We start from the raw sequence: 12,848 nt of genomic DNA on the forward strand, positions 1-12,848 counted from the left end.
GACATATTGTTTGTTCAGTTTGACCCACCAGTTTTGGAGATATGGCTTATAGAGTAATGTCTTGCAGAGAAACAGCGAGTTGAGAACAGGCTTGAAAGGTTCACTTCTGTGGACTCTAACATTACACCTAGCTACATGTTTAAGCATTTATTTCATATTTACATGTCTTCTGTGGACTCTAACATTACACCTAGCTACATGTTTAAGCGTTCATTTCATATTTACATGTCTTCTGTGGACTCTAACATGGCTTCAGTCTAATGGTGGCTCTCCTACATAGACTTCTATTGGTGAAGAGGATGCACTGGACTCAGGCAACAGCCCAGCTTTAATGATCTTAAACCCCTTTATTTTAGATTGTTTTTTAGTAATAGTACAACATAAACATTACAGAGACTTTAGTTGTCACTGTGCAATACTTTAAAACAGTTGTCATGTTGCACACATTGACTAAATTGCTGATAAATGCGCCCCCCCTTGTTGAAAACAATGTATTTCCAACTCCAGCTGGTCTCTCTCCATCCAGGCTCCATGAACAGCATTCGAGCGTTCAGTTTTCTGACCCTTCAATGTGGTAACTCTGTCTACTCTATGGCTCTGGTCTGACCCCTCAATGTGGTAACTCTGTATCTCTATGGCTCTGGTCTGACCCCTCAATGTGGTAACTCTGTATCTCTATGGCTCTGGTCTGACCCCTCAATGTGGTAACTCTGTATCTCTATGGCTCTGGTCTGACCCCTCAATGTGGTAACTCTGTATCTCTATGGCTCTGGTCTGACCCCTCAATGTGGTAACTCTGTATCTCTATGACTCTGGTCTGACCCCTCAATGTGGTAACTCTGTCTACTCTATGGCTCTGGTCTGACCCCTCAATGTGGTAACTCTGTATCTCTATGGCTCTGGTCTGACCCCTCAATGTGGTAACTCTGTATCTCTATGGCTCTGGTCTGACCCCTCAATGTGGTAACTCTGTCTACTCTATGGCTCTGGTCTGAACCCTCAATGTGGTAACTCTGTCTACTCTATGGCTCTGGTCTGACCCCTCAATGTGGTAACTCTGTCTACTCTATGGCTCTGGTCTGACCCCTCAATGTGGTAACTCTGTATCTCTATGGCTCTGGTCTGACCCCTCAATGTGGTAACTCTGTATCTCTATGGCTCTGGTCTGACCCCTCAATGTGGTAACTCTGTATCTCTATGGCTCTGGTCTGACCCCTCAATGTGGTAACTCTGTATATCTATGACTCTGGTCTGACCCCTCAATGTGGTAACTCTGTATCTCTATGACTCTGGTCTGACCCCTCAATGTGGTAACTCTGTATCTCTATGACTCTGGTCTGACCCCTCAATGTGGTAACTCTGTATCTCTATGGCTCTGGTCTGACCCCTCAATGTGGTAACTCTGTCTACTCTATGGCTCTGGTCTGAACCCTCAATGTGGTAACTCTGTATCTCTATGGCTCTGGTCTGACCCCTCAATGTGGTAACTCTGTATCTCTATGGCTCTGGTCTGACCCCTCAATGTGGTAACTCTGTATCTCTATGGCTCTGGTCTGACCCCTCAATGTGGTAACTCTGTCTACTCTATGGCTCTGGTCTGACCCCTCAATGTGGTAACTCTGTCTACTCTATGGCTCTGGTCTGACCCCTCAATGTGGTAACTCTGTATCTCTATGGCTCTGGTCTGACCCCTCAATGTGGTAACTCTGTCTACTCTATGGCTCTGGTCTGACCCCTCAATGTGGTAACTCTGTATCTCTATGGCTCTGGTCTGACCCCTCAATGTGGTGGCTCTGGTCTCGATGTGGTAACTCTGTATCTCTATGGCTCTGGTCTGACCCCTCAATGTGGTAACTCTGTCTACTCTATGGCTCTGGTCTCGATGTGGTAACTCTGTCTACTCTATGGCTCTGGGAGAGGCTATCGCCACTCAATAGTATAATAAAATCACACTCGTGTGAAGTGAGGGGCGCTCTTATCATCATACATCACATTCCGTGCTCAGCCAATGAAATCATCACAAAATGTAATTCTGGCCAATCACTCTCTGCCCTCCTATAAACAGCTAGTGTTAAATGTGTGTGTTTTGGAGTGGTTCTTGGGCACCATCTTGGGCTGAGGTTGACACTAATGGTCTTGATGGGTGGACTTAATCCCCTCAAAGGTAATCACACTTTAATCATTGACCTCAGAAGTAACTAGATTAAGCCAGACTAAAACTAAATATAAGATTGAGAAACTTTTAGTACTTCTAGTAAGACTAAAACTTAATTGCCCAGACTCTTCTTCAACAAAGATGGCGAAAGCAAACATTCTTTGTTCGGTACTCATACAAGAGTATGGTACAAAACACTGAAGTCCTTAAACCAGAAACCTAACCTCCCACAGGGCAGCACACCTAAACCTAACCTTAACCCATGTCTAACCAATGACTAGTCTAAACTAAGTATGCATCCCTTCTGGTCTAGAGGGGCAGGTAGCCTGGCCCAGCCAGCGTGCTTTCTGGTCTAGAGGGGCGGGTAGCCTGGCCCGGCCAGCATGCTTTCTGGTCTAGAGGGGCGGGTAGCCTGGCCCAGCCAGCATGCTTTCTGGTCTAGAGGGGCGGGTAGCCTGGCCCAGCCAGCATGCTTTCTGGTCTAGAGAGGCGGGTAGCCTGGCCCAGCCAGCGTGCTTTCTGGTCTAGAGGGGCGGGTAGCCTGGCCCGGCCATTGTGCTTTCTGGTCTAGAGGGGCGGGTAGCCTGGCCCAGCCAGCGTGCTTTCTGGTCTAGAGGGGCGGGTAGCCTGGCCCGGCCAGCATGCTTTCTGGTCTAGAGGGGCGGGTAGCCTGGCCCAGCCAGCGTGCTTTCTGGTCTAGAGGGGCGGGTAGCCTGGCCCGGCCAGCATGCTTTCTGGTCTAGAGGGGCGGGTAGCCTGGCCCAGCCAGCGTGCTTTCTGGTCTAGAGGGGCGGGTAGCCTGGCCCAGCCAGCGTGCTTTCTGGTCTAGAGGGGCGGGTAGCGCATGGAGCAATGGAGTAGAAGTACTTACTGTCGAGGACTTTTGTTCCTTGCGTGAAGGGACAGGGCAGCACCTTATGAGAGATTACATTACACAGATTACATTTCGGAGATTACATAATTACTGAGGCTGTCAAAGTTAACGCGATAATAACGCGTTAACGCAAGATCCTTTTAACGGCACTAATGTAATTGACACGTGATTAACGCAACGCACGCTGAAGTTTGAGAGAGCGGTTGTGAGAGCGGTTGTGTTGCATCTCTCTCTCTCTCACAGTCAGTCAGTCAGTCAGTCAGTCAGTCAGTCAGTCAGTCAGTCAGTCAGCGTGCGCACGCACGTGCATTTGCATAAAGCAAGCATTTGTCTACTTCCATGTAATGTTGATAAGAGTATTACAAACTTGAAAACGATCTGTTTAAGGCAGTGGTTCTCAACCAGTGGTCCGGGGACCATCAGTGGTCCTTGAGGGGCTTCCAGGTGGCCCGGGGACCACCAGTGGTCCTTGAGGGTTCCAGGTGGTCCCCATGCAGCTATGGAGAGTTGGTAACCAAATGGACCCTTATAGATCTTTAACTCTTGAGAGTGTAAAATGAAACCAAGTGGACCCTTATGGGTCCATTTGGTTCCATTTTACACTCTCAATAATAACGGTAATGGTACCAACATCATGTTATCTCTCCTAATGGTACCAACATCATGTTATCTCTCCTAATGGTACCAACACCATGTTATCTCTCCTAATGGTACCAACATCATGTTATCTCTCCTAATGGTACCAACATCATGTTATCTCTCCTAATGGTACCAACACCATGTTATCTCTCCTAATGGTACCAACACCATGTTATCTCTAATGGTACCAACATCATGTTATCTCTCCTATTGGTACCAACATCATGTTATCTCTCCTAATGGTACCAACACCATGTTATCTCTAATGGTACCAACATCATGTTATCTCTCCTAATGGTACCAACACCATGTTATCTCTCCTAATGGTACCAACACCATGTTATCTCTCCTAATGGTACCAACATCATGTTATCTCTCCTAATGGTACCAACACCATGTTATCTCTCCTAATGGTACCAACACCATGTTATCTCTCCTAATGGTACCAACATCATGTTATCTCTCCTAATGGTACCAACACCATGTTATCTCTAATGGTACCAACATCATGTTATCTCTCCTAATGGTACCAACACCATGTTATCTCTCCTAATGGTACCAACATCATGTTATCTCTCCTAATGGTACCAACACCATGTTATCTCTAATGGTACCAACATCATGTTATCTCTCCTAATGGTACCAACACCATGTTATCTCTAATGGTACCAACATCATGTTATCTCTCCTAATGGTACCAACACCATGTTATCTCTCCTAATGGTACCAACATCAATACATCATCTTTAGTTTGGGTCTGCAAGGCTGAATCTCATCAAATGGTGGTCTGTGGGTTGAAAACCAATGATTTAAGGTACATTTAGAACGGATTAAAAATATGCGATTAATTTGCGATTAATCGTGATTAATTATTTTAATCGATTGACAGCCCTAATAATTACATTAGTTTATTTATTATAATTACATTATTACATTACACAGATTTCATTAGAGACAGCGATACATACCTATACATACCGATACATACCTATACATACCGATACATACCGATACATACCTATACATACCTATACATACCGATACATACCGATGCATACCAGCGATACATACCTTAGCAGGAGTATATGTGTTGAGAGGAGCTTTCTTCACTGCAATGAGTATAAAATATACATTAGTGTTATAATACTACCATACTGTACTATAATATATACATTAATATACATTAGTATGCGTACTATGCTGTACTTCTATAATATTAGTATGTGTACTATGATGTACTTCTATAATATTAATATGTGTACTACGCTGTACTTCTATAATATTAATATGTGTACTACGCTGTACTTCTATAATATTAGTATGTGTACTACGCTGTACTTCTATAATATTAATATGTGTACTACGCTGTACTTCTATAATATTAGTATGTGTACTATGCTGTACTTCTATAATATTAATATGTGTACTACGCTGTACTTCTATAATATTAATATGTGTACTACGCTGTACTTCTATAATATGAATATGTGTACTACGCTGTACTTCTATAATATTAATATGTGTACTACGCTGTACTTCTATAATATTAATATGTGTACTACGCTGTACTTCTATAATATTAATATGTGTACTATGCTGTACTTCTATAATATTAATATGTGTACTACGCTGTACTTCTATAATATTAATATGTGTACTACGCTGTACTTCTATAATATTAATATGTGTACTACGCTGTACTTCTATAATATGAATATGTGTACTACGCTGTACTTCTATAATATTAATATGTGTACTACGCTGTACTTCTATAATATTAATATGTGTACTATGCTGTACTTCTATAATATTAATATGTGTACTACGCTGTACTTCTATAATATTAATATGTGTACTACGCTGTACTTCTATAATATTAGTATGTGTACTACGCTGTACTTCTATAATATTAATATGTGTACTACGCTGTACTTCTATAATATTAGTATGTGTACTATGATGTACTTCTATAATATTAATATGTGTACTACGCTGTACTTCTATAATATTAATATGTGTACTACGCTGTAATTCTATAATATTAGTATGTGTACTATGCTGTACTTCTATAATATTAGTATGTGTACTACGCTGTACTTCTATAATATTAATATGTGTACTACGCTGTACTTCTATAATATTAGTATGTGTACTACGCTGTACTTCTATAATATTAGTATGTGTACTATGATGTACTTCTATAATATTAGTATGTGTACTACGCTGTACTTCTATAATATTAGTATGTGTACTACGCTGTACTTCTATAATATTAATATGTGTACTACGCTGTACTTCTATAATATTAATATGTGTACTACGCTGTACTTCTATAATATTAATATGTGTACTACGCTGTACTTCTATAATATTAATATGTGTACTACGCTGTACTTCTATAATATTAATATGTGTACTACGCTGTACTTCTATAATATTAATATGTGTACTACGCTGTACTTCTATAATATTAATATGTGTACTATGCTGTACTTCTATAATATTAATATGTGTACTATGCTGTACTTCTATAATATTAATATGTGTACTACGCTGTACTTCTATAATATTAATATGTGTACTACGCTGTACTTCTATAATATTAATATGTGTACTACGCTGTACTTCTATAATATGAATATGTGTACTACGCTGTACTTCTATAATATTAATATGTGTACTATGCTGTACTTCTATAATATTAGTATGTGTACTACGCTGTACTTCTATAATATTAGTATGTGTACTATGATGTACTTCTATAATATTAGTATGTGTACTACGCTGTACTTCTATAATATTAGTATGTGTACTATGCTGTACTTCTATAATATTAATATGTGTACTACGCTGTACTTCTATAATATTAATATGTGTACTACGCTGTACTTCTATAATATTAATATGTGTACTACGCTGTACTTCTATAATATTAATATGTGTACTACGCTGTACTTCTATAATATTAATATGTGTACTACGCTGTACTTCTATAATATTAATATGTGTACTACGCTGTACTTCTATAATATTAATATGTGTACTACGCTGTACTTCTATAATATTAATATGTGTACTACGCTGTACTTCTATAATATTAATATGTGTACTATGCTGTACTTCTATAATATTAATATGTGTACTACGCTGTACTTCTATAATATTAATGTGTACTACGCTGTACTTCTATAATATTAATATGTGTACTACGCTGTACTTCTATAATATGAATATGTGTACTACGCTGTACTTCTATAATATTAATATGTGTACTATGCTGTACTTCTATAATATTAATATGTGTACTACGCTGTACTTCTATAATATTAATATGTGTACTATGCTGTACTTCTATAATATTAATATGTGTACTATGCTGTACTTCTATAATATTAATATGTGTACTACGCTGTACTTCTATAATATTAATATGTGTACTACGCTGTACTTCTATAATATGAATATGTGTACTACGCTGTACTTATATAATATTAGTATGTGTACTATGCTGTACTTCTATAATATTAATATGTGTACTACGCTGTACTTCTATAATATTAATATGTGTACTATGATGTACTTCTATAATATTAGTATGTGTACTACACTGTACTTCTATAATATTAATATGTGTACTACGCTTTACTTCTATAATATGAATATGTGTACTACGCTGTACTTCTATAATATTAATATGTGTACTACGCTGTACTTCTATAATATTAATATGTGTACTATGATGTACTTCTATAATATTAGTATGTGTACTACGCTGTACTTCTATAATATTAATATGTGTACTATGCTGTACTTCTATAATATTAGTATGTGTACTACGCTGTACTTCTATAATATTAGTATGTGTACTATGCTGTACTTCTATAATATTAATATGTGTACTACGCTGTACTTCTATAATATTAATATGTGTACTACGCTGTACTTCTATAATATTAATATGTGTAATACGCTGTACTTCTATAATATTAATATGTGTACTACGCTGTACTTCTAGGTACTTCTAGTACTTTTAGGACTAAGACCTATTTAGTCTATTTATTTAGACCTTAGTCTTATTTAGTCTGAAAAACCTTAGTCGACTTAGTCTTAGTCAACAAAATTAACACTGGTATCTAGGCCTCTAGCTAGGAGAGAAGGAAAGGTATCTAGGCCTCTAGCTAGGAGAGAAGGAAAGGTATCTAGGTCTCTAGCTAGGAGAGAAGGAAAGGTATCTAGGCCTCTAGCTAGGAGAGAAGGAAAGGTATCTAGGCCTCTAGCTAGGAGAGAAGGAAAGGTATCTAGGCCTCTAGCTAGGAGAGAAGGAAAGGTATCTAGGTCTCTAGCTAGGAGAGAAGGAAAGGTATCTAGGCCTCTAGCTAGGAGAGAAGGAAAGGTATCTAGGCCTCTAGCTAGGAGAGAAGGAAAGGTATCTAGGCCTCTAGCTAGGAGAGAAGGAAAGGTATCTAGGCCTCTAGCTAGGAGAGAAGGAAAGGTATCTAGGCCTCTAGCTAGGAGAGAAGGAAAGGTATCTAGGCCTCTAGCTAGGAGAGAAGGAAAGGTATCTAGGTCTCTAGCTAGGAGAGAAGGAAAGGTATCTAGGCCTCTAGCTAGGAGAGAAGGAAAGGTATCTAGGCCTCTAGCTAGGAGAGAAGGAAAGGTATCTAGGCCTCTAGCTAGGAGAGAAGGAAAGGTATCTAGGTCTCTAGCTAGGAGAGAAGGAAAGGTATCTAGGCCTCTAGCTAGGAGAGAAGGAAAGGTATCTAGGCCTCTAGCTAGGAGAGAAGGAAAGGTATCTAGGCCTCTAGCTAGGAGAGAAGGAAAGGTATCTAGGCCTCTAGCTAGGAGAGAAGGAAAGGTATCTAGGCCTCTAGCTAGGAGAGAAGGAAAGGTATCTAGGTCTCTAGCTAGGAGAGAAGGAAAGGTATCTAGGCCTCTAGCTAGGAGAGAAGGAAAGGTATCTAGGTCTCTAGCTAGGAGAGAAGGAAAGGTATCTAGGCCTCTAGCTAGGAGAGAAGGAAAGGTATCTAGGTCTCTAGCTAGGAGAGAAGGAAAGGTATCTATGCCTCTAGCTAGGAGAGAAGGAAAGGTATCTAGGCCTCTAGCTAGGAGAGAAGGAAAGGTATCTAGGCCTCTAGCTAGGAGAGAAGGAAAGGTATCTAGGCCTCTAGCTAGGAGAGAAGGAAAGGTATCTAGGCCTCTAGCTAGGAGAGAAGGAAAGGTATCTAGGCCTCTAGCTAGGAGAGAAGGAAAGGTATCTAGGCCTCTAGCTAGGAGAGAAGGAAAGGTATCTAGGCCTCTAGCTAGGAGAGAAGGAAAGGTATCTAGGCCTCTAGCTAGGAGAGAAGGAAAGGTATCTAGGTCTCTAGCTAGGAGAGAAGGAAAGGTATCTAGACCTCTAGCTAGGAGAGAAGGAAAGGTATCTAGGCCTCTAGCTAGGAGAGAAGGAAAGGTATCTAGGTCTCTAGCTAGGAGAGAAGGAAAGGTATCTAGGCCTCTAGCTAGGAGAGAAGGAAAGGTATCTAGGCCTCTAGCTAGGAGAGAAGGAAAGGTATCTAGGCCTCTAGCTAGGAGAGAAGGAAAGGTATCTAGGTCTCTAGCTAGGAGAGAAGGAAAGGTATCTAGGTCTCTAGCTAGGAGAGAAGGAAAGGTATCTAGGCCTCTAGCTAGGAGAGAAGGAAAGGTATCTAGGCCTCTAGCTAGGAGAGAAGGAAAGGTATCTAGGCCTCTAGCTAGGAGAGAAGGAAAGGTATCTAGGCCTCTAGCTAGGAGAGAAGGAAAGGTATCTAGGCCTCTAGCTAGGAGAGAAGGAAAGGTATCTAGGCCTCTAGCTAGGAGAGAAGGAAAGGTATCTAGGTCTCTAGCTAGGAGAGAAGGAAAGGTATCTAGGCCTCTAGCTAGGAGAGAAGGAAAGGTATCTAGGCCTCTAGCTAGGAGAGAAGGAAAGGTATCTAGGCCTCTAGCTAGGAGAGAAGGAAAGGTATCTAGGTCTCTAGCTAGGAGAGAAGGAAAGGTATCTAGGTCTCTAGCTAGGAGAGAAGGCAAGGTATCTAGGTCTCTAGCTAGGAGAGAAGGGAAGGTAACATAACATAAGTTAAGTTAAGGTAAGGAACCTGCAGACAAGGCGGCGATGTTGGAACCACAGGGGTCATGTGACCAGGTGGCGGCGGCCATGTTGGAGCCAGAGGGGTCATGTGACCAGGTGGAGACAGACACCAGGAAGTCGTCCACTTGCTTCAGAGACAGAGAGTTGTGGAGAGTTTCTAACGGACAGATGGACGGACCTGGAAATATAAATATAAATATATTCATTATGTACACTATAATACAATACATTAATCTATGTGTCTAAGGGAGAGATGGACGGACCTGGAAATATAAATATAAATATATTCATTATATACACTATAATACAATACATTAATCTATGTGTCTAAGGGAGAGATGGACGGACCTGGAAATATAAATATAACTATATACATTATATATACTACTAATCAATGTCTAACGGACAGATGGACGGACCTGGAAATATAATGTTACGTTACATTACCATTACATTACAGTTACCGTACCTCTGCGATATACTACTAATCTATTTAGGTTAGGGGTCAGAGGTCATACCATGTAAAAAGGCAGGATGGGTTAGGGGTTAGGTTAGGGGTCATACCATGTAGAAAGGCAGGATGGGTTAGGTTAGGGGTCAGGGGTCATACCATGTAGAAAGGCAGGATGGGTTAGGGGTTAGGTTAGGGGTCAGGGGTCATACCATGTAGAAAGGCAGGATGGGTTAGGGGTTAGGTTAGGGGTCAGGGGTCATACCATGTAGAAAGGCAGGATGGGTTAGGGGTTAGACGTCAGGGGTCATACCATGTAGAAAGGCAGGATGGGTTAGGTTAGGGGTCAGGGGTCATACCATGTAGAAAGGCAGGATGGGTTAGGTCAGAGGTCATACCATGTAGAATGGTAGGATGGGTTAGGGGTTAGGTTAGGGGTTAGGGGTCATACCATGTAGAAAGGCAGGATGGGTTAGGGGTTAGGTTAGGGGTTAGGGGTCATACCATGTAGAAAGGCAGGATGGGTTAGGGGTTAGGTTAGGGGTCAGGGGTCATACCATGTAGAAAGGCAGGATGGGTTAGGGGTCAGGGGTCATACCATGTAGAAAGGCAGGATGGGTTAGGGGTTAGGTTAGGGGTCAGGGGTCATACCATGTAGAATGGTAGGATGGGTTAGGTTAGGGGTCAGGGGTCATACCATGTAGAAAGGCAGGATGGGTTAGGGGTTAGGTTAGGGGTCAGGGGTCATACCATGTAGAAAGGCAGGAGGGGTTAGGTTAGGGGTCAGGGGTCATACCATGTAGAAAGGCAGGATGGGTTAGGGTCCTGGTTTAAGGACTTCAGTGTTTTGTACCAAACTATTGTATGAGTACCGAACAAAGAATGTTTGCTTTCGCCATCTTGGTTGAAGAAGAGTCTGGGCAATTAATTAGTCGTATACCTCTGAGGTCAATGATTAAAGTGTTGATTGATGATTCAACCTTGATGATGAGACTTTTGAGGGGATTAGGTCCACCCATCAAGCCCATTAGTGTCAACCTCAGACCATATTGGTCTGATTTTGAATCTGAATGGCTTTGTGTTACTGCTATTGTCCTGGCTCTGTTAGGGGTCAGGGGTCATACCATGTAGAAAGGCAGGATGGGTTAGGGGTTAGGTTAGGGGTCAGGGGTCATACCATGTAGAATGGTAGGATGGGTTAGGGGTTAGGTTAGGGGTCAGGGGTCATACCATGTAGAAAGGCAGGATGGGTTAGGGGTTAGGTTAGGGGTCAGGGGTCATACCATGTAGAAAGGCAGGATGGGTTAGGGGTTAGGTTAGGGGTCAGGGGTCATACCATGTAGAAAGGCAGGATGGGTTAGAAGGTAATCCTGGAGGTTTGGAGCGCTGGAGGAAGCTCCTAGCACCATGGAGCTGAAGACACCTGGAGACAGAGCACGCACACACACATGCACACACACACGCACGCACGCACGCACGCACGCACGCACGCACGCACGCACGCACGCACGCACGCACACTTAGTAAGTTAGTAGTCTACTGTAGCTGTATATGTCAGATGTTCTGTCTATCTGCATAACAAATAGTCTATCAGCAATAAAAACAAATTGATTATATAGATATAAAAACGATTTTGTAATCAATCAATCAATCAATCAACTTTATTTGTTCAGACTTAGACTCAGGGGGGGGGGGGGGGGGGTTCAGAGTAAAAGCGGCCATGTCTTTCCGGCACCCCAGAGCTCCTATTTTGAAGGAATCCCGGGAATGATTATGTTAAAGAAAAACATTATTTGATAACTTTTCCCCTAAACCCTAAAATTATTTGTGTGCTACTACATTTTTCAACACGTTAAAATTCTAAACGTCGAGCCCTGCAAATATTTAACCCATTCTGGGCGGGAACCCCTTTTGGTGTTGCGTGATGTTATACTTTAGCTTTTGAAAAATAGCAAATCTACAAGCTCGAGCTTGTAGATCTGCTATTTTCGAAAAATCGTGAAAATGTGTTGCAAATCTTTGAATATATTCTCAGAGCGAATGTTTTTAACTCAAATCTTTGCTTCTGGGGGGGGGGGGGGGGGGGGGGGGGTCCCTGGAACAACATATTTTCAGATGGGGGTCGGCGGCCAATTACATTATAGTTTTTGGGGTCCTTGACATGAAATATTGAGAACCACTGATATAGAAACATACGTATTTCAGAAAACTGTCAGTGTAGTGGCTAATTTACACCAACAATAAAACTTAAAAAAGCCACTAAGGGCACCAGGTAGCGAATCTTACGCAGAGGTAGGAATGAGTCCAGACAGGAAGCGAAGTTTAGTGGTGTTTATTTTCAGATGTTCGGTCCAGACATAATAGCAAAAGATGGAAAATGTTCAGGTTCATCCCTGACCTGCTGGTAAAAACCCATATGCCTTCCTGGTGCTCTGCTGACTGACTGTGTGTGCTCATTAATTAAGTAACCTCAGCTGTGCCCCAAAACTGCCCATCACCTTCAAAATAAAAGCATATAGCTGCAACACAAAGACTGAAATAATAAGTGTAAACAAACCAAGCAAAATAAACAAATAATAAATGCATTAAATCATTATATAGAAAAATACTGAATTAGCAAAAATAC

General features: G+C 41.3%; 1 protein-coding gene across 1 annotated transcript in view; it reads right to left on the minus strand.

The window, feature by feature from the left end:
• Positions 1-12,848, minus strand: part of LOC306940272 (inositol hexakisphosphate and diphosphoinositol-pentakisphosphate kinase 2-like) — a gene marked incomplete at its 3' end in the record, with an annotated part of 86,720 nt that overhangs the window by 1,230 nt on the left and 72,642 nt on the right. Inside the window, exons 29-32 of the mRNA XM_079525294.1 lie at positions 11,559-11,645; positions 9,779-9,949; positions 4,740-4,777; positions 3,027-3,069 (exon numbers count right to left, since the gene is read on the minus strand). Coding sequence (XP_079381420.1) covers positions 3,027-3,069; positions 4,740-4,777; positions 9,779-9,949; positions 11,559-11,645 — 339 coding nt within the window. The remainder of the gene's footprint in view (positions 1-3,026; positions 3,070-4,739; positions 4,778-9,778; positions 9,950-11,558; positions 11,646-12,848) is intronic.

Source organism: Electrona antarctica (genome assembly GCF_951216825.1).
Source record: "Electrona antarctica genome assembly, chromosome: 16".
NCBI lineage: Eukaryota > Metazoa > Chordata > Actinopteri > Myctophiformes > Myctophidae > Electrona > Electrona antarctica.